Raw genomic sequence first — 21,162 nt, 5'->3', positions numbered from 1 at the left:
GGTGGGGTGTTGCAGGGGCTATGGGGTGAGTCACCCGGGCTGGATCTAGTCAGTTGGTTTGTCCCTTACCGTGTTTTTCATAAGACTTGAAAGTATACAATTAAAGTTTGGGAAATTTTATATGAAAATCCAGACTTCCTGCTTCCCTTTACAGGTACAGGGGCTCTGCCAGCCCCTGGCCAGCACTCCGGACTCTGAGGGTCCAGGCAGGCGGGTCTTCTCCCAAGCACCCCACCCCCAGCTGCCTTCTCCGTGCACCTTTGACTGTCCCAACAGCACCCACGTGGGCAACCCCAAGCCCAAGTTCACCAAATCACACAAACCTAAGTGTCTGCTTGGGAAACACCTTGGTTTTCAGGCTTACGTCTGACTCTAGACCCTCCAGGCTGGAGAGGGCCCTTCCTCAGCCCCTCCCCTGTTCCAGGCACCCTAAGCCGGTGCCACTGGGGGCCACTCCACAGCAGGCCAGTCTCCTCCATCACCCCCTCCCCATGCCCACTCACCTTTTGGACTCCACCCTGCTGGGCATGCTGGGCAGGGTGCCCTGCTGCTGGTTGACGGTGGTGGACAGTGCCTGGGGCAGCCGCATGGCTTGCAGGAGCTTGGCGGGCTTCTTGGGGCTCTGCCCCTCTGGGGGAAGCAGAGGGGGGCTGTCCACCTGCCCCTCCCCAGCCCAGAATGGGGCCCCTCCAGCCGGGGGCTGCCACATACCTCTGGAGCTCATCTTGTCCTTGGTCTCCAGTCCTGTGGGAAGCCAGGAGGGGCTCAGGATCCCAGGCACTTACCTGGGGTCTCCCCACAGCAACATGACTGCTCGGAGAGCTGGCTGACCTCCCAGAGTGTGTAGCCTGAGCGGTGGGGGTTGGGGGGGGCTCTGGGGGATGGAGAGGCCTGGGGGGTGGGGGGCTCTGGGGGTATGGTGGAGAGGCCTGGGGAGGGGCTCTGCAGGGATGGAGAGGCCTGGGGGGCACTCTGGGAGGTGGGGAGGCCTGGCCCATGGACACAGGGACCGCGGACACACCCGCCCCTCCCTGCTACCTTTGTCCCCCACCGAGGACAGCAGCAGGCTCTCCTTGAAGGCCTCCACCACCTCCTTGGCCTGTTTGAGAGCCAAGCGCTTCTTCTGCTGCTCCTCCAGCCACTCCTTCGGTGACAGCTTGTACAGGAAGTCCTTGTAGACCTTGTACTGCTGCAGCATGTCCTCAAATTTGGAGATTTCGCTGCACCCGGGGGGGGACAGGCGAGGTCAGCCTCCATCCCTGGGCCCCTCGGAGGGGAGGCAACCCGGACGCTGAGCGCGGGCAAGAAGGCCAGCCTGCGGGGCGGGCTGGCCCAGCTCAGTCCCCCAGGTCGCCGCTGCTCCCGGGGTAGAGGGGCCTCACAGTGAGCCCAGCCCAGTCCCAGCCTCGGTCACCCGCAGGGCCAGGGCTCCTGGACACAGTCAGGGTACAGAGCTGTGTGCCGTGTGGAGCTCCCTGGGCATGGCCGGGCCAGTGCGCCCCCCTGACGCACCTCTTGATGTTCATGATCTGGGTGGTCAGCTCACGAATCTCCAGGATCTTCTCCATCTTGGCTTTGGACTCTTTGTCAGCCCTGGGGGAGAGGGCAAAGGGGAGGGGGCTCAGGGGAGCGCCCACGCTGCCTTCGGTCAGGGCTGCAGGCGGGGGAGCTGCAGCGAGCGGCCTGAACTGAGGCCAGGGGTCCGTCTGCGGCCACTGCAGGCGGGCTGGGGGAGTGGTGGGCATGCAGGCCTGGGTTGGGCCTGGGCGGGGGCTCACGTTCTCAGCGCCTGCACAGAGCTACGGTCATTCTCCCGTAGGAACTCGTCAAACAGGGCCGCGTCCTTCTCCAGGAACTTCTCCGCCCGCTCCAGCTTGGCTTCCTCCTGGGCCGCCAGCCTCTCCAGCCGCTGGATCTCGCTCTGCTTCATGTCCAGGGCGTACTGAGGGTGGGAGCAGCGTCACGTGGGCCCTGCAGGGACAGGGCGCGGGACCCACAGGGCAGCCGGCCTACCTGGATGAGAAACATCTGCCGCTTCTGGTCCATATAGCTGTTGATGTTGTTGGGCTCCAGCTTTTCTGCAGCGAGAGGCACAAGGCATCTGGGGGTGGGCGGGCAGCGGGAGCAACCCCCCCAGGCGGTGGCCAGGGACCCGCAAGCCAGGCGGTGCGCCGCGCCCGCCCTGAGGCCCAGGTCACAACAGGGACCGCAACGGAGAGAGCTCTGCATCCAGGCTGTGTGGATACAGAGCAGTCTCCATGGCTGGAGTCTGGCCAGGTGGGAAGTCCTTCCTTGGGTTTGACTTGAGTCTCTCTTGCTTGTAGCACCCTTCTCCCTAGAATGAGGTTCTGGACACCCTACCCTGGAAGTTTCACCTGGCTGGACGTCATGATGAAAGGTCTGTTGGGCAGGACAGTAACAGGATGGAGTGGTAAGAGAGAAACAGGGCAGCAAGGTCTCTAGTTGGGGTGCCCTAAGCCTCCATCAGGGCTTCCCAGGTGGCACTAGTGGTAAAGAATCCACCTGCCAAGGCAGGAGATGCAAGAGACACAGGTTCGTTCCCTGGGTCGGGAAGATCCCCTGGAGAAGGAAGTGGCAACCCACTCCAGTATTCTTGCTGGGAAATCCCATGGACAAAGGACCCTGGCAGGCCACAGTCCACGGGGTCACAAAGAGTCGGACACGACTGAGCATCTGAGCACAGGCACAAGCCTCCAGCGGCTAAGTCCACCCTGGCAGGGTTCAGCCGGGTGGGAGGGAGCTGGGGTGGGCATCGGGGCCGCCTTCCGGAGCGCAAGCAGCAAGGCATCGCAGTTGGGGTCAAGGCCCACGGAGGCCTCTTTCCCGGCCTTTCTGAGAACACGGGGTGGGGCACCCCGCTGTGGATGCAACTGTGGGCTCTTGGCCTTGTCCCTCAAACCCGCTCCTTTCCAGAAGGTCATGACGCGGCCCAGGAGGCCTGTTTTAAGTCGAAATGCCCAGCCTGGCTGTCCTGAGCTCCTCAAGGAAGTCAGACCTGCTGGGTCCAGTCTTGCCCACTCGGACGCCCCCTGCTGCTCCCGGGTCTTAGCAATAATGGGCAGTGGAGGCCGAGACAAGACACATGCAGAGCTCCACACTCGACACATCAAAGATGTTCAGGGCTTCCTACCCACATAACAAGCCTCGGCGTCAGGGGCGGAGGCTGGGGTCTCTCCATGTTCACATTCAGGGCCCCTATAGCCCAAGGGGTCCAGGACTCTGACCTCAACCAGTTCTTTCAAGCTTACTGGTTTATACTTCACAGGTAGAACACTGATACATATGTTTAGTACTTCAGACTTCCTCGTTTTGTCCCTCAGTCATGTATGACTCTTTGCGATCCCATGGACTGTAGCGCAGCCACCAGGCTCGTCTGTCCATGGGATTCTCCAGGCAAGACTACTGGAGTGGGTTGCCATGCCTTCCTCCAGGGGATCTTTCCAACCCAGGAATCAAGCCCGGGTCTCCTGTGTTGCAGGCAGATTCTTTACCATCTGAGCCACCAGGGAAGCCCTTCGGATGTCTTACTGGGTGATGAAAATAACAACAGCTCACACACGGCTCCCTCTCACTACGTGCAGTGTGTGAAGACACTGAATCCCAGGACCCGTGAGGCTAGTGATCAGCAGAAGAGGCAGCAGCAGGACAAAGCTGACTTGCCCAGGACAGACAAGCCAAGTGAGATGCCTGTATTTGATACACGGTGCAAACAGCACTCATGGTGCAGGTCGGCATTCCGACTGCACGCAACACCAGGGTTTAAAGGCTGCCAGGTTGGCAGTCCATCTGGAACTGATCTTAGCATCCTGGGAGGCAGAGGTTGGGCATAAAGAAGACCTGTTGCCCCCCTCCACACACACACACACACACACACACACACACACACACTGCACCACGGCCCCGCATGGCTCAAGCCCACTAAAAGCGCTGCTCGTACAGGAAGGGCGAAGGCAGGCCTGGAGACCAGGGCTGGGGACCGTGGGCCTGGGGACCGCAGGGCGGGGGGACGGGATGCACCTCGGGTCATGGCGAGCTTCCAGGCCACCTGCTCATGGAAGCTGTGCAGCTGCTTGGCCCGCTTCTCCTGGTCCTCCATCTCCTCCTCCAGCTGCAGCTCGCGGCACAGACTAGTGTGCTTGGCGGACACTTTGGATGAGTAGGTCATCTTCTCGTGCACCTGCAGCTTCTTCTTCTGCTCCCGGTCCTGTGGGAGGCAGGCAAGAGGGCAGGGTCGGGTGGGGACGGACAGACTGGGCCTGTCCCCTCCCTGCTGCCTGTCCCGTCGGGGTTGCGGAGCATCAGGCAACACGCAAGGGTGGAGGTGCACATTTGGAGGGGTGTGGGGGCCCACACATGTGCTCTGTGCAGGGGGGAAGCACTCGGGGTAAGGGGCGCTTCCCTGCGGAGAACGGGGTGCAGGCAGGCAGGGCACCAGAGGAACTGAGGAACCCTGGTCAGATGCGATTCCAGTCCAAGGGTGCAGGGACACGCTCACTGCCTCGTCTGTCTGAAGGTCACACTTAAACCGAGTATCTTGGGCTGTGATTTCTAAATCTGACAAACCAAGGCTAAGAGAAGCTGGATCCTCAGAGTTTCCAAGTTTGATCAGGAAGCTCGATACTTACTGGGGGTGACCTGGGGCTGGGGGTCACTGGGGATCTGCAACACCCCACCCTTAACCTGGGGGGTCTCAGGACATGGTGGGGTGAGGGGCTTTCTTCCCGGTGGCCTAGTACCCACCCCTCCTGCTGCCCAGGCCCAGGGGATGTTGCTGGCTCAAGTCTGCATGTGGCTTCCCCTGGTCAAATCCGACATCCCGCTGGTCCTGCCAGTAACAACACCTGTTCCCCTCTAATGTGTGGTAGGCCCTAATTTGTGTGTCCTGGTACAATAAAACTGGGAAAGTGTCACCTGTGAGGATTCCAGTGGGAAAAGGTCTGCAGTTTGAAGGTGCTGGGAGGCTCCTCAGTGTGAGGAGGCTGGGGCTGTGCTGGGGGGCAGGGTGGGAAGGGGAGGCAGGGGGCCTTGAAGGAAGGCAGAGGGTCCCTGAAGCCCATCCAGGCTGGAAGAAGGAAGTTCAGGCTGTGTTGCTGCTGGATGAAGGGGAAGTGTGTGTGCGGGGGGGTGAGTGTGTGCATGCATGAGTGTGTGAGTGTGCCTGTGCATGAATGTTCGTGAGTGTACCCGTGTGTGTGTGTGTGTGTGTGTGTGTGTGCATGTGCGTGGGTGAGCATGTATGGGTGTGTGTGTGTCTGTGCGTGAATGTGCGTGAGTGTACACGTGTGTGTGTGTTCATGTGTGGGGGTGTGCGCACATGTCTGTGTGTTTAAGAGTGTGTGACAGTGCATGTGTGCGCATGTGTGTGCATGCGTGTGCGGGTGCCCTGCCTCGAGCAGCGCTCAGGTTGGCTCAGGGTCCGTGTCGCCTCTCCGTCCAGGCGGGAGGTGGGAGCATGACTGGCACCCGTGGAATCCTGATCAGGTCTGGGGTGGACCTGGAGGACCTACCCGTCCCCGAGTGTCCTTGGTCCTGGTTGGGGTGGCAGAGGGAGCCACTGCCTGAGGCATCTCAGAGGCTGAGCCCTGAGCTGGGGGGACACAGGCAGCCCCTGGGGGAGCCCAGGACACTGGCCACGCCTGTGCCTCTGACCAGGCGTCCCAGAAACACGGCGCACTGCGCGAGTCCCCTCAGCCTGGCAGGTGAGGTCTGCCCTGCTGCAGGGCAGTGGGGGGTGGACTAGCTGGGCACGTGGGGATGCGAGAGAGACCCTGCTGGCATGCAGACACGGCATGTGCTGGGGGACAGGGCTGATCCTGGGACTCCCTAGTGCTGCAGAGACGCATCCGTGTGTGCACACACAGTGTGTGCACATGTGTGCGTGTGTTTCTGGCCCCCGAGAAGTCCAGTGAGAGGGGACTGTGCAAGGTTAGAGCAGGCGGGGAGTCTCCTAGGGCCTGGGGGTCAGAGAGGGTGTCAGGAGGGGATAGCATCTATATCAGGTTCCGCAGAAGTTAAGGCACCCTGGCTAAGGCTCTGGGACAGACACTCCCTGGGGGCCCCCCTGACGAGAGCCCAGGAATGGTGGTGATGAAACTGACACGAGAGTAGGACGAGAGACCCGGGGCCAGGCGGAGTCAAGGCGCCTTCACAGGCAGTGTGAGCCATCGACTGTCCTAGAGCGAGAGTGCCGGGGGACCAGCGCTCTGGCCCCTGCGGGCAGGCTCCCCCAGATACTAACCAAGAGGGACTTGTTCCTCTCCTGTTCTCTGAGGAAGAAGAAGTCCACGTCCCCGGACATGTGGAAAGGATTCGCTGGCTGGTCAGGAACAGTCTTGGACGCTGGGGAGGGAGAGGCCTCGTTGGAGAACCAGGGGTGATCTGTGCCTCCGGGGTCCCGGCGTGGCCCCCACCCAGCGAGGGAGCGCCCACGAAAGCACGAGCAAACAGCAGACGCTCTCTTGGATCCAGCTGTGCCTGCAGTCCGCACCTGGACCTCCCAGCTCTATAAACTTACCTGCCCGGTTTAGCCTGTTTAGCTTCCGTCCCTGGCATCTGAGAGACCGTGTGAACACAGACCTTCCTGTGTCTCAAATATTGCTACATTCCTGGCCCTCTGTCCTCAGTTTAGTCCCAGGAACCCCGAGACCATAAGGAAGAGAAGTTCCACCTGCCCTTTGTAAGCGATGCAACCGACTGACCCTGGAGTGTGCGGCACCTGCCTGCAAGGGGCGGGGGAGGCCAGCAAAGTGGCTTCGTTCCTGCAGGCGCAGTGAGGGCAGAGTGCCTGGATGCTGGGGAGGTTGGGGCTGCCAAGGACCCCAGTCCTGTTGCCCCCCTTCCAGGCATAAGGGAGATGTTCCCACAGCCCAGCTCACCAGGTGTCAGAGAAAATGGAACCCAGAGGGCTCCAACCTAACGGCTTAAAAAATATGGTTACTTTCCTACTACCCTCGATTTAGAAGAAACAGGGTTCATCACTTAAAAAAAAACAATCGTAAAAAAGTAAAAAGAAATTTGTATGTGCTGTCGTGTCTGACTCTTTGCAACCCCATGGACTCTGTCCATGGGATTTCCCAGGCAAGCATAAGGGAGTGGATTGACAAGTTTCCTTCTCCAGGAGACCTTCTTGACCTAGGAATCGAATTCACATCTCTTGCATTAGCAGGCAGATTCTTTACCACTGAGCCACCAGGGAAGCCCAGGAATCATTAAAATAAGGAAACAGACAACCGAGCAGAGAAGTGAGCAGAAGGCAGGTGCTTCGTAGCACAGAATCATCAATGCCCCGTAAACACAGTTCGTCCCCCTCGCTGGTCACGGGAAACACGGGATGCTAACGCATGCCCAGTGGCCCAGGTAACCCAGAAAGGAAGGGCTGGTGCCCAGGGCTGGAGCAGCGTGAAGTGACCGGAGCCCTCACACCTGGTGGTGGGCTGTGAGCTGGTACAGTCACTCTGGTAGATGTTCAGTGACAACTTCTAAAGTTTAAATCCCAGCAGCAGTTCCAGTCCTCCCGGTACGCACGGGGGAAACAGCCTCAGAACAGCAGGTGGTGGATGAGGAGGAGGACGCAGAGTCCATCTTTCCCCACAAACGCATCAGCGATGCACATGCAAATGGAAGGGTTGTCACAGAGCACCTGCTGAACCAGCCAGGACCTCAGACACCTAAAAGGATCCCACATGACCAGGCAGGACAAAAGAAGGAAGGAAGAGGAGGGGGGACAGGACCTGTACTCTGCGGGGGCTGAAGGGAGGGGAGTTCCTGCCACCAGCGAAGCCCCGTCACCGGTGGGAAGATGAGCAAGGACAGAAGGGGAGCTTCAGGAGCTCCAAGGGTGCCCAGAAGCTGGCCAGTGGCAGGCAGGCTATGGTTTTTCCAGTGGTCATGTATGGATGTGAGAGTTGGACTATAAATGAATCTGAGTGCCGAAGAATGGATGCTTTTGAACTGTGGTGTTGGAGAAGACTCTTGAGAGTCCCTTGGACTGCAAGGAGATCCAACCAGTCCATCTTAAAGGAGATCAGTCCTGAATATTTATTGGAAGGACTGACAGTAAAGCTGAAACTCCAATACTTTGGCCACCTGATGCGAAGAACTGACTCATTTGAAAAGACCCTGATGCTGGGAAAGATTGAAGGTGGGAGGAGAAGGGGATGACAGAGGATGAGATGGTTGGATGGCATCACCGACTTGATGGACATGAGTTTGAGTAAACTCCAGGAGTTGGCGATGGACAGGGAGACTTGGCATGCTGCAGTCCATGGGGTCGCAAAGAGTCGGACACAACTGAGCAACTGAACTGAACTGATAGGGACAGCAGACCATTGTCCATCCTCAGGAGAAAGGAGGGAAATGTTCTAGATGGCAAACAGGGTGGAGGCTGTACACAGAGTTGTACACATTTATCAAAAAGCATCACACTGTAACCTGGAGGTTTGTCATTGCACTGCATAGGAATGGTACCTCAGTGAAGACAGACAGACAAGCCACGACACAGACCCCTGGCCCTTAATGTCATGCTCAGCTCAATGCAAGCATCATGGGTAGAAGAAACTGTCGGGTGAACAGCTGGGATCGGCAATGTAGGATCAGGCTGAATCCACTGCTCACAGGTGGCTCCCAGGGAGGCAGCTGAAAGCACAGAGGCCACCAGGAAGGGGTCTGTGCACACACAGGCAGACACCAGTTCTCTCAGGCACCCTGGTTAACGCTGAGCCAGAGGAAATGCAGGACCCACAGAAACAGTCTCAGTGACACCACCAGGGAGGGAATAGACGTGTTCACCACTGAGACATGCTATAGGATAAGTAACACCATTTCTCCACCAGGGAAGCACAGAGGACGAAAGGACGTGGAGGCCGCTCTGCTTGGTTAAACGAGACTGAAGGTGCTCAGATCTCAACTGACTTTGGATGAGAACAAATCTTCTGTGGGAAGACGTTCCTGAGACAACTGGGTAAATCTGATGATGGTCTGGTTAACTGCTTCTGGGCGTGTGAGAAAGATCCTGATATTTGAAAAACGCACACTGCAGGAATGAAATAACGCCTGGAGTTTATCCTAGCAAAATCTGTAGCAATGTGGATGCAACCAGAGATTATCACACTAAGTGAAGTCAGAAAGAAAAAAACAAATACCTTATGATATCACTTAGACGTGGCATCTCACATATGCCACAGGGACCTCCCTGGTGGTCCAGTGGCTAAGTCTCTGTGCTGCCAATGGAGGGGGCCCGGGTTTCATCCCTGGTCAGGGAACCAGATCCCACATGCCACAACTAAGGGTTCACATGCTGCCAACTAGAGACCCTGCATGCCACAATGAAGACAAAGATCTTGTGTGCCCAGCTAAAACCCAGTGCAGCCAAAAAAGGGCTTCCCAGGTGGCACGAGTGGTAAAGAACCCACCTGACAATGCACAAGATGTAAGAGACGCAGGTTCAACCCCAGGGTTGGGAAGATCCCCTGGAGGAAGAAATGGCAACCTACTCCAGTATTCTTGCCTGGAGAATCCCATAGACAGAGGAGCCTGGCGGGCTACAGTCTATGGGGTCGCAAAGAGTCAGACATGACTGAGTGAGTAACACTTTCCCTGTACAGCACAGATCGTCAATATCCTGGGATAAACCATAATGGAAAAGAATATAAAAAAGAATGTATAAATGTGTATAGCTGAGTCACTTTGCTATACAGCACAACAGTGTAAATCAACTACACTTCAAAAAAAACAACAAATTTCAAAACAGTAAAATATTCTGGCAAAGACAAAAAAAGAAAAAAGTGAAGAAGGGTAGGTGAAGCAAACATGGCTAAATCTTATCTGCTTCCTATCTGGTGATGAGCATACGAGTTCACTGACCTTCAGTCTCTACTTCTAGGCAGGTCTGGATTTTGTAAACTAAAAGAAAGAGGGAGTTGGGGTGGGCAGGGTGGACCAGGAAGCCCAGCCCCAGGGCAGGAGCTTGGCCAGGGAAGGACAGGCTCAGGGAACATGCTCAGAGCTGCACACCTCTGCTGGAGGACCAGACTGGCTTGTGGTGCCAGGTTGGGGGTGAGGACAGCCAAGGAACCAGGAGGGAGTCCAGGAAGCCAAGGCATGGAGGACACAGCAGGGCCCAGAGGATGAGGCATGTGCTGCCAGATGCATCCCCTTCTATCTCCTAACAGGTGGCAACCTTGTGACTCACTGAAAAGCTACATTTCTCAGCCTCCCTTGCAGATACTGATGGCCCAATAACAAATGGAGTGTGGCAAGAAACTGTTGGGTGGGGCTTCTGGGGAAGATCTTTTCCCAAGGATGGCTGAGTTAGCCCTTCCCTTTCCTCCTTCTCCTTGTCTGGAAGCAGATGTGATGGCTGGAGCTGCCGCAGCCATTTTATGACCAGGCAACAACTTTGTGGTTGAAAGACCCAAAAGTAAAGACAGTGGAGCAGAAAGACTTGGAACCTGGTCACCTGGAAGATTTTGTAGGACTGCTTTTGGTAGAGCTCCACAGAGCCCTGGTTTGCCTCCCACACTTCTCATTACTGGAGGAAAAGTAAATCCTACTTTGTTGCTTACGTCCCTGTTATTTCAGGGTTTCAGTAATCCAATTTCCAATGAAAACAGAACATTTTCTCTCTGTCCTTCCCACCAGAAGCTACATCTGAGGACATCTGGGGCCTGAGGGTGAGAGGTTTCCTCCCACTGATGGGACTTGCACTCCCAGGTCCAGAATTACCTTTGCCTTTTTTCGCATGCTTCTTCTTCTCTTCAGTGACTGAAGAACTATTGTCCATGGATTCTGGGCCATGCTCTGGGGAGACACAAAAGTGAGAGCCACAGCAAAAGACTCAGCAGCTTGTAACAGCTGTGCACATGGCATCATGCCAGGGAGACTTCGGAGGCTCCAGCCCTAGGGTCTCACCTGCCAGATGACCCTTAGCTCCCACAGCTGAGATGATTATACTGACTTTGCCAGAAAGTTTTGAGGGCTGAGCATAAAAAGAGCCACAAAAGTTCCAGCACACATGCCTGGACCCATGAAGTCATCTTGTGACTCTCCTTGGGCACACCACCCCCCCTTCTTTGCTCCTAAGGACAAAGCAGGATGGTTTTTCACAGAAGCCACAGGCTCTGAGCCTCTGACGCCCACCCAGCCAACCCTTCTGCTAGGAGCCTCCTCAGGCCTCCGGGGTCTGCAGTGGAAGACGCGGAGACCCCCTCCCTGCCGTTCCTGTCAGCTGATACCACGGCACCTCCTGAGGCAGGCAGGCAACAAAGGGAGAGAGCAGGTGGGGTGGCTGCTGCCACCCGCTGGCCACTTGGTCTGCAGAGATGACCCCACATCAGCATTGAATCCCCCCAACGCTCTACAACTCACCACACACACCCCTGAGGCCCTATAGGAGCCTGGAGCCCAGCAAAACTGGTGCCTCATGCGCCCCCAGGCCCGCGGCCAGGCCCTCCTCCTCCACTCAGCACCTGTCCTCCCAAGCTCCCACGGTCCCCCAGGCCCTGACCCCTGAGGCCCAGCCCGCTGTGTGGGCTCTGAATCCCTCTTCGACGTGGCTTTCTCGCCACTATGGCACTTGCCCACACGCCCTCCCTTCGTGTGGGTTCTTCCCAGCGTCTCCCCTATGTCCACCTGTCCAGGACTGTGGGAGCTCACCCCACCACGGGCCTCCCTGGATCACCTCTGGAGCGGTCCCCACAAGACTCAGGAGACCCTACTGCTTCTCGGTAGCCGAGAAAACCGAGACACAGGAGGTGGGTGACAGCGAAGCTGGACTCAGACATCACAGGCCCGACGCCCACCTGCCCCAAACCCCTGGGCACTCCTGCCCTCCAGAAACTCCCATGGCCCAGGTGCCACAAGAGAAAGGCGTGGGTCTGTGCTCCTCGATGGGGCTGCGATGGGGGTTGGGTTTTCTCCAAAAATAAATCAATAAATAAAATTTGCAAAAAAGATTTCCTTAAGACTCTGGCTCCAAAGCAAGAGAAGGGGTCCCGTTTCTAAATTCCTGCCGACAGACGTGGCAGGGAAGTGGCTCCAGCCTCTGTGTGGCCAGGGCACGGACTAGCCGTGTCTCGTGTCTCGATGGAGCTGTGGCCAAGTGCCCCCCACCCCCGCTCCAGGTGGGAGGAATGGTACCCCAGTCACACACTCGTAGACCTGGGCTGTCTCTGTCATCCCAGCAGAACCAAACGGTCCTCCCCAAGCCCACAGGGCCCTACACACTGGCCCACACTGGCCTTCTGTCTCTTTCTCCAACACCTCACCTCATCCCCTGCTCAAGGCCTAGAACACCCTCCCCTCTGAGAATGCAATATTTTCTGCCACATCAATAAAGCAGGAAGTCACAGTCTAAAGTGACTCCTGGCCTCCGGGGCACCCAGGAAGGAGAACAATACCTGCAATCTCGGGGCACCACCCCCAAAGGTAAAGGAAGGACACTGGCCCCAGGGAGCTGACAGGCACATGAAAGGAATGATTTCAGTGAGCCCAGACTCTTGCATCTTCCCACACTTGGAAGAGCGCTAAATTCATTAAATTAACAAAAATCTTTTGGTGTTCAGACTACCTGCCCTTTGTTGCAAAACTTCTATATAACCCACCTCCTCCCCTTCCCTCCTGTAGCAGTTCTCTCAATGTTTCTCCCAGGCTTGAAGTCCTACAAATTCACAGAGAATAAAACATAAGTCAACTTTTGTGTGTGCTCAGTCATGATTGCCTCTTTGTGTCCCCATGGACTGTAGCCTGCCAGGCTCCTTTGTCCATGAAACTCTCCAGGCAAGAATACTGGAGTGAGTTGCCATTTCCTACTCCAGGGGATCTTCTGAACTCAGGGATTGAACCCGTGACTCTTGAGTCTCCTGCATTAGCAGGCGGGTTCTTTACCACTAGCACTACCTAGGAAGCCCATATATCCCCAGGGAATGAAACATAACTCTGAACTTGTAGGTTGTGAATATTTTTTCAGTCAAAAAAATATGTTATGTTGCATTGTTATGTTGCATTGTTTTGTTTGAGCGCATTTATTTTGCTATCTGTAAACATTTCAAAGCTATCTTTTTTCTGGTAACCCCAGTTCAACCTTGCTTCGTTTTTCAGTTTACTCCAGGGTAGAGTGGATGAGAAAGAGGGAGAGGGGCCAAGCACATAGTGTAACAGGGGCAGCCGTGGACAGCAGCCACCAACAGAGACTGGCACCCGCACACGTGGAAGCACCTTTGCTGGAAGCACTAAAGGTTTACGGGAGCTCGAGGTTTGATAAGGAACAGTCTGCAGAGAATCTGGGTTCATGGGGAAGAAGGCCCAGGGAGCGTTTCTGTTGTGTGGCCCTTGGTGTGAGAAAAGGACAGGCTGTCTGTGCGTGCATTTGGGTGAATGTGTGCAAGGTGTGAGCACGGCGGGTGTCAGGCTTGGAGAACGTTTCTCCCAGGCTTGAAGTTCTACAAATTCACAGTGAATAAAACATAAGTCAACTTTTGTGTGTGCTCAGTCATGTCTGACTCTTTGTGTCCCCATGGACTGTAGCCTGCCAGGCTCCTTTGTCCATGAAACTCTCCAGGCAAGAATATTGGAGTGAGTTGCCATTTCCTACTCCAGGGGATCTTCCAAACTCAGGGATTGAACCCGTGTCTCTTGAGTCTCCTGCATTAGCAGGCGAGTTCTTTACCACTAGAACTACCTAGGAAGCCTCTCCGAGAACACAGTGGAGCCTCCAAGCAGGTGGAGTTTCACACAGGGGCTCTCAACACCCTTTGGAATCAGAAGCCCAGGACCAGTAAACCAAAGCAGTGGGCGTGTGGCCGGTTCTGCCCCTCAGCCTGGCGGCCACCCCCAGGCCACTCAGTGGGAGCCCCAGGGAGGAGGTGCGGGCCTCCAGCACGGGGGGCTGGCCAGCAGCTGAGGCTGCAGGAAAGCTGAGCGAGCCCCACCTCCGCTGCGGCACCCTCCTCCAGGCCTGTCTTGGGGTGAACTGTGTTCCTCCCTCAAATGAATGCTTTTGAAGATCTGAAGTCCTAACACCCAGCACCATAGCATGCGACCCTGTTTGAAAAGAGGGTGGCTGCAGATGTAACTCCGGTGGGGTCACGCTGGGCAAGTGTGTGCCGCCTTATTAAGAAGGGGAAATAAGAAAGCCAAGACCAAGATGATGCTTCTACCAGCCAACCACCACCAGAGGTCGCCAGCAAACCACCAGAAGCTGGAAGGGCACAAAGCACAGGGCCCCCCTCCCCGCCTCAGAATGGAAGCATCCCTGCCCCGGACTCGGGACTCTTGGTCCCGGCAGCTGTGAAACAATCAGCTCTGGGGGTTAAGCCCCAGGCTGGGGTGGGGCTTGGCTACAGCAGCCCTAGGGATTACAGCATGGAGTTTCTAGGGAACTTGGCAAAGCCTGTGATTTCTGGTCCGTGGCCTGGATTAGAATCGCTGTCGCCTTGATTCCACCTTGAACCCGCCGCCCCAGGCCCCCCAAGGCTGCCTCTGACGCTGCGCAAGCCCTCCCCAGCCCAGAACTTACTGTTGAAAGTTATGCTCTTGGAGACCATAGGAGGCAGGACCTCGGACATCGGCGCCGAGGAGGAGGCGTGCATTGAGAAACCTGACATCGGCTAGAGGGGACTCCCAACCTGAGGAGAGACAGCGTCTGAGCCGGGTGGGTCCAACCCGCAGCCCCGCCCCCCCGCCCTCCGCCCACGGCTGCTGAGAACTGCAGGCACCTGCCCAGGGATCACCACAAGGAGGACACCTGCAGCTCCGGCCCGCCGCGCCTCCCTCCCCTCCCCGGCGTGGTTCCAGCCGCCCCGGCTAGTCCTTCTGCTCACAGAGCCGCCCATCCGCGGTGAGCCCGGGCCTTGGCCCCTCCCACCCCCGTCCAGCACTCAGGCCCGCCCCTCCCGAGAAGCATCTTCCCACCACCCCAACCTCTTCCCTTTGACCAGTCTCCAGTAGCTGATATATCCCCTTAACAACGGTCGATTGCCTAGCTCCCCTAGAATGTAAGCTCCCTGAGGGCCAGGGGAGGCACTGGTTGGTGGTTCATCAAGCGTTCCGCCCCTACGCGGCGCTTTTTTTTTAGCTATTTGCGGAGCCAGTCTGCATTTTGCAGAAGAAAAACAAAGTAGCAAACTGCCCAAAGTCACACAGCCAGGAAGGGCCGAGGTTGGGACTCCGGCCCAAGATTCCTTGACTCCAAAGCTTGCACCCTTCCAGCCACAAGCCGGCTGCAGCCTCCGCAAAAGGAATCTGGGTACTCGGCTTGTAGCAGGGTCGGGCCTCCCCACACCCACGTCTGGCCCGTCCGGGCGTGTGGCGAGGGTGCATGGGCCTGGAGGGAAGAGGGGTAGCTAGACGGCTGGCTATGCCATGAGTAAGGAACCGGAAGCCTTGCGACAGGGGCTTGGAGGGGCGCGCGAGGTGTCCGCCCTGATCCCGCCCGCGGCTCCCGCCCAGGTCCCGCGCGCACCCACCCGCTCCGCACGCCAGCGCTCGCTCCAAAGCTTCCCAGCTGCTGCCCCCGGGCTCCGCGAGCCCAGGCCTTCGGTTTACGTCGCCATGGCAACCATTCTCCCGGCGGGCGGGGCTGTGACGTCACAAAGGTTCCGGCCTCCCAGCCGCGCCCGCGCTGCAGGGAGGCTGAGCTATACCTGCCCGGCCCAGCGTGCGCTGGCTTCCTTCCTGGTCTGCGCCCCTCTTGCTGTTTCCGTCATTCTCCTGATTAATTTTTTCACGTGCACCACCTGCCTGCCTCTTCCTGCCAAGTGAACCTTATGGTCTAGAGGGGCGGCTCTGACAACTGTGGTCCCGGGGCCGCAGCATCCCACGTGCTGGGAACTAGTTACAGAAGCAAACATTCTGCAGGACCCGGGCGGCGGACCCGGCGATTTGGGCACCGACAAGCCCGCCCGGCGAAGGTGACTTCGGTGCTGACTCGGGTGGAGATCCGCCGCTCCACAGGCTGCACGTGACGCATGATGAAGGCAGGGTGGCACACCTGTCAGTAAACAGGGAGGGGTCCGCGCTAGATCGCCGAAACTCACCCCCCCCTCCCCGCCAAGTCCCCTATCCTCCAAAACAGCAGGAGGCCCCTCATTGAGATTTGACCATGGCCACCAGTTCCGCCCACACATCTCATCTCAGGGATTTATAGATTGACAAGGGTGGCTCAGACCTAAAGAGTCCGCCTGCAATGCAGGTAGACCTGGGTCCGATCCCTGGGTTGGGGAGATCCGCTGGAGAAGGAAGTGGCTACCCACTCCAATATTCTTGCCTAGAGAATCCCATGCACAGGGGAGACTGGCAAGCTACAGTCCATGGGGTCGCAAAGAATCAGATCGACTGAATGACTAACACGCATAAGGCACGTAGGGACCCTGGGAGCCTCTGGACAGTCCGCAGGCCAGTGTTGCCGATCCAGTGAGTCCCAGCAACTCCCAGCTCTGCCCGAGGCAGGAGCAGTTCCTTGGTCTGTTCTGGGTCTGCCCAAAGTGGGGGGACTTACAGTCCCAATGATCCAGCTGCCGGCCTGAGTCTGCAGCCCCGCCTCCCTGGGGTCCACAGTCTACAGTTCAGGCTGTGTGAACCAGTGACTGAGTAGGAAAGCACACGGTTCTGAGAGGGTTCATCTCAAGCACCATGAGTTCTAACTAGACTTTAGGAGTCTGGAAAATATCCATCTCAAAAGGAGAAAAGCCAACCCCTTGTTAACAACATGTGAGCTGATTTCCTCCTGAAAGGAGGTGTGACAGTCAGAGTTCTTGAGAACAGACACAGAAATCAACAGTAGCCAATTACAAACAAAAAGGGCAGGGGAGCTCCCTGAGTCTGCAGGGGGTGGGAGCCAGCCACCCCCAGACAAGCCCAAAGCGGGCAGCAGATGTGACCCGATGGAGACACCAGGCCGTGAGGGGTCCTGATGTCTGTTTCTGACCTGCAGAACCTGGGTCACCTGCCTGCACTCTGTCTGAGGGTCCCCCCTCCACCCTGACTGCAAGAGAGGCAGGAAGGAAGTGGGGGCTCCTAAGAAGGGGTCCCCAGCCCGGTGGGGGGGGGTGTTGTCAGAGGCACAGGTGGTCCAGCAGGAGGACAGGAGCTGGTATGTTTCCGTGGCAGCAGGTCTCAGGTCACTCCTGCAAAACCGACTGTGCCTGGGCTTCTATTCACCTCTTTTTTGGAATGACCTTTATTCTGATGTCAAACTCCTACTGTTAGCAAACTCAGGTTCAGCTGCAGGTCGATCAAGAAATCAATACTGAGAGACAAGTGTTAGGTAACAGGAAAGATGGTTTTATTGAGGAACCTGGCAGTCTTGGGGAGAAGGTGGACTTATGTCCAAAAGACCCGACTCCACACTCCCTGGGTTTTGCTTGGAGATCACATAGGAGGGGGCAATGCCAGGGCAGAGGGTTGCGGGGGCCGTGATCAGCATATGGACATTCTTCCGACTGTGAGGTAACCAGGGGTCAGCATCCCCAACCTTCTGGTTCCATCCGGTCTGGGGTCTACATCTTGTGGGAAGCACATAGTTAAGTTCTCCCATTGGGCAGGGGTTTCGGTGTCTGCAAAACAGCTCAAGGGGTGGGGCTCAAAATATTATCTACAGTCCTTGAGGAAGATCTAAAGGTCCCTGACTTTGTGCTGTGCTTAGTTTAATGACTAATATCTTATTATTTTGTCTTACTTGACTGTTTTTCTTTCTCTCTGTGTTTTCTCATTTCTCTGATCACATTTACTCTTTGGCTAACGTTTCTCTACAGACAAGAGGCAGGTGGACGACATGAGTGGGGAGGTCTGTCCCAGGAAGGCCCCAGAAGGTCCTGCTTGGCTCCACTACATTTCTCAAGACTCAGCTTGGGACTGACCTCTTGGGAGACGTCCCTGGAACAGGGCATCCTGATGCTGTGTCCCGTCACGACCCACATCCTCCAGGTCCTTCCACCAACACTGCCTAGGCCTGGCTCCTCTGGAGGCCCGAGGGGTCTGGCGGGGGAGAGGCTGGAGGGTGGGGACATATTGGAGCCAGAGCATCTGTCCCCTCCCTCTGCTTTCAAGGGCTCCTCTGCTGTGGCCTCTTGGGCAGGCCTGCGTGGTTCCAGCCTGGCCAGGAGCCCTGAGTAATTTCCCATGGCCCCACCATTCATTCCCATTTCGGCATCTGGTTACTTCCCTCATGTGTGTAACAATTTTCTATATTCAACTTCCTTTCCTGGAAACTCCCAGGGGCTTCTGTTTTCCAGACAAGAGCCTGACCCCCACCCACTGCTCAGAGACAGGAGACCTTGGTGACCGAGGAGACAGGCTGTGGCATCAGGCTGGGCTGGGTCCATGTACTTGCTCTGACCCTCTCTGGCTGTGTGACCTCGAGCAGTTTACTTTAGTGCTCTGGGTCTCAGTTTCTCCACCTAAAAAGTGGGAACGGTAAGAATGACCTGGAGGGATGCTGTGTGATAGCACAGAACTCAGTCCCTAGCTCAGGATGCCGGTGTGCCTGTGTCACAGTGTGGCCAGAGGGGTGTCCTGCGTCACAGTGTGGCCAGAGGGGTGTCCTGAGTCACAGTGTGGCCGGAGGGGTGTCCTGGGTCACAGTGTGGCCGGAGGGGTGTCTTGAGTCACAGTGTGGCCAGAGGGGTGTCCTGGGTCACAGTGTGGCCGGAGGGGTGTCCTGGGTCATAGTGTGGCCAGAGGGGTGTCCTGACTGTAGAGGTCTGCAGGGCACCCCAGCGGGGTGGTCATGATCTCCACGAGGAAGCTGACAGTCAGACTGGAAGATGTTTGCCCACAACCACAGCCCATAAGAGGCAGAACTGGGACTCAAACCCGGGCAGTCTGACTGCACAGCCCAGCGCATGACCACCCCTGTGCCTCCTCCCTGCCACCACTGCCCCTGCCTGCGGAGACACGGTGCTCAGGCAGCTGGGGAGGGCCAGGTTAGGGGGTCCGCAGCTGGGGGTGGACACTGTGGGTTGCTCAGCCAGGCAGGGTCCCACCCTGTGCTTCTCAGCCTCAGGGGCCTAACGTCTGGGCACGTGCAAGTTTAGAACCCCTCCACCGGATGCCAGTCCTCTCCTGCAGAACAGACGTGGACCACGTGGGACACCTCCGTGGCTGCCCCAGGAGTCCGGAGGCTGACAGTGGCAGCGGGAAGGAGTGGCTGTGCAGCTGCAGAAACCCGGGGGCGCTCTTGGTAACTCCCAGTGGGGCTGGCCGGGCACCGCGGTGCTCAGATGCCCGCCTGCCTGGGCCACTTGCATCTGGATTTCCCTTTCTCCTTCCTTCAGGTTCAGAGGTTGCAGGACGTGGAGAAAGTCTGCCTTGCGGTGAGCCAGGGCCCTCGTGGGCCATACGGACCCTGTGCACGGCTTCCACCTCACCGGCCTGCCACACGCAGCCATCTGGCTCCAATCCTGCTGCGGTCTGCACTACTCCTGTGGGCCCGTCCAGGGACGCCAGCAGGCCCTGGAAGGGAGTATGAAGCATTCCACCTGCCCCGCAGGCCCCTCCCACCCCAGAGCCCTCACCTGCCCTGGCAGTGCTTGGGCCTGGCCTGCTCTTTCCCTTACTGTCATCGGATTGCTTGCCTGACCTCAGAGATGGACAGGTAATTTGATTGGCGCCTGGGGAGAAAACAGGGCGGCTTTTGGCATCCACATTTGGCTGCAGGAGAAAGTGTTCAGAGAGCTTATAGGGAAAGTGTTGGCGGCCAGAGTAGGAGTCTGGGCAGGGTTAGAGGATGCCTAGGGTCTAAACAGGGTCCTGGGAGGGCCCTAGGGGAGCAGGGGACGCTGTGGAGCGTAGGGAACGGGAGTGACCCTGGGAGGGTGCGGTGCAGTGTGCAGTGGTGAAGGCAGTGGTGGGGGGCGGGAAGGCCCAAGGGGTGGGGGGAGGGGAAAAGGTGGGAACTGCCCACCAGGTCAGGGAGGGTTGGCATGTCGTTCCCGCCGTGACGGGGGGCTGTCATCGCTCCCGGGATCAGATTTGCTCCTCCGGATCAGAGGACAGGCTAGGGCAGGCGGGCAGAGCGGCGGCTTCGCGCGGTCTGACCGGCCACCGGGGGGCGCCCGAAGGCGGTGTGCGCGCCACCCCGCGAACGCCCTCTGTCCAGCGGGACTCATCAGAGAACCTTTTGTCCCAGGCTCCGGCGGAGGTTTCCCGGTGACGCAGGCCAGTAAACAAGCTGCGCGGAGAGCCAACGTCAGGCGCAAACGGCGACCTTGTGTCCCGGCGAGCGCGCGTCCGGTCCAGCGTCCGGAACGCTGTCCTGCGCGCCCGCGGACGAGGCCGCGGCCACCTCCGGGCACTGAGTCCTGCTGGGGACCCCAGGGCCCCTCCTGGACTGCTACAGACCGCCGCAGGGAGATGGGGGGATGGGAAGTGTGCATCAAAGTCTGTGCAGCCCCTGTGCGCACAGGCGAACACCCTCCCCCTCCAACCTGCCCAATTTAAACCTGGTCGGGAAACCTGCAGCCCTGCCCCCAGCCCTGGCCCCACCGGGATCCTCATTTAATCAGAATCCTGTTTCAGGAGCACAGTTTAAACCCAATCCTCCCCAAATTCTAACCCAGGGTGTTTTTACCCTAACTCTGCTGGGCTAAACTGTTTAGTGAAAGGTGAGTGAAGTTGCTCAGTCGTGTCCGATTCTTTGCGGCCCCATAGACTCTAGCCTACCACACTCCCCCATCCATGAGATTTTCCAGGCAAGAGTACTGGAGTGGGTTGCCATTTCCTTCTCCAGAGGCTCTTCCTGACCCAGGGATCGAACCCAGGTCTCCCACATTGTAGGCTTTACCATCTGAGCCACCAACCTCCTTGCTAACTCAAACCCTCATCTTCTGACTCTAGTCAGAGCACTTCTGAAACCAACAGCAATCAAACCTAGGGCTTCCCTGGTGGCTCAGTGGTAAATAATCCATCTGCCAATGCAGGAGACACAGGTTCTATCTCTGGGTGAGGAAGATACCCTGGAGGAGGGCATGGCAACCCAGTGCAGTATTCTTCCCTAGAAAATCCCATGAACAGAGGAGCCTGGTGGGCTACAGTCCATAGGGTCCCAAAGAGTGGGACATGACTTAGCATTAAACCACCACACCACCATCCCTGGCCAGTTATGTGTGTGGCAAATATTTCCATTTTCTAAAGACTTTACAGACATGC

General features: G+C 57.4%; 2 protein-coding genes across 12 annotated transcripts in view; one reads left to right on the top strand and one right to left on the bottom strand.

The window, feature by feature from the left end:
• CFAP100 (cilia and flagella associated protein 100) overlaps window positions 1–15,576 on the bottom strand; it is a 23,620-nt gene extending 8,044 nt beyond the window's left edge. The window contains exons 1-11 of one of the 5 annotated variants that reach the window (XM_081526669.1): window positions 15,483–15,576; window positions 14,534–14,642; window positions 10,744–10,818; window positions 6,260–6,360; window positions 4,039–4,225; window positions 2,014–2,078; window positions 1,779–1,942; window positions 1,513–1,593; window positions 1,039–1,220; window positions 712–744; window positions 504–630 (exon numbers count right to left, since the gene is read on the bottom strand). In XM_081526669.1, coding sequence (XP_081382795.1) covers window positions 504–630; window positions 712–744; window positions 1,039–1,220; window positions 1,513–1,593; window positions 1,779–1,942; window positions 2,014–2,078; window positions 4,039–4,225; window positions 6,260–6,360; window positions 10,744–10,818; window positions 14,534–14,621 — 1,103 coding nt within the window. In that variant the 5' untranslated portion in view covers window positions 14,622–14,642; window positions 15,483–15,576. Of the gene's footprint in view, window positions 1–503; window positions 651–711; window positions 745–1,019; window positions 1,221–1,512; window positions 1,594–1,778; window positions 1,943–2,013; window positions 2,079–4,038; window positions 4,226–6,255; window positions 6,361–10,743; window positions 10,819–14,533; window positions 14,643–14,732; window positions 14,955–15,482 lie in introns of those variants that run through there. The other 4 variants (XM_081526670.1, XM_081526672.1, XM_081526671.1 and 1 more) reach the window with 4 other exon arrangements.
• Window positions 14,718–21,162, top strand: LOC145520374 (uncharacterized). Of its 7 annotated transcripts, none has more exons than XM_081526679.1 (6): window positions 15,651–15,992; window positions 17,769–17,940; window positions 18,232–18,429; window positions 19,013–19,195; window positions 19,290–19,609; window positions 20,144–21,162. In XM_081526679.1, exons 4-6 carry the CDS (start codon window positions 19,064–19,066, stop codon window positions 20,178–20,180), a joined length of 489 nt encoding a protein of 162 aa, XP_081382805.1. In that variant the 5' UTR covers window positions 15,651–15,992; window positions 17,769–17,940; window positions 18,232–18,429; window positions 19,013–19,063; the 3' UTR covers window positions 20,181–21,162. The 7 variants fall into 7 exon arrangements, with proteins under 7 accessions (XP_081382800.1, XP_081382801.1, XP_081382805.1 ...); XM_081526681.1 differs by having other exon boundaries at window positions 15,666–16,008; XM_081526680.1 differs by lacking the exon at window positions 15,651–15,992 and having other exon boundaries at window positions 16,744–17,940.

This window comes from Giraffa tippelskirchi, chromosome 9, assembly GCF_054371585.1.
Source record: "Giraffa tippelskirchi isolate mGirTip1 chromosome 9, T2T-mGirTip1v1.2.pri, whole genome shotgun sequence".
In the NCBI taxonomy this organism is placed as follows: Eukaryota; Metazoa; Chordata; class Mammalia; order Artiodactyla; family Giraffidae; genus Giraffa; species Giraffa tippelskirchi.
Note: the sequence above shows the minus strand (reverse complement) of the source record. Positions and strands in the feature narration are given on the sequence as shown.

Coding starts and splice junctions, on each gene's coding strand:
- LOC145520374 (XM_081526674.1), top strand. CDS start 19,064: ATGCCAGTCCTCTCCTGCAGAACAGACGTGGACCACGTGGGACACCTC. Junction 19,196..19,289: donor GAAACCCGGGGGCGCTCTTG/GTAACTCCCAGT, acceptor TCCTTCCTTCAG/GTTCAGAGGTTGCAGGACGT. Junction 19,610..20,143: donor CTGACCTCAGAGATGGACAG/GTAATTTGATTG, acceptor CTTTTGTCCCAG/GCTCCGGCGGAGGTTTCCCG.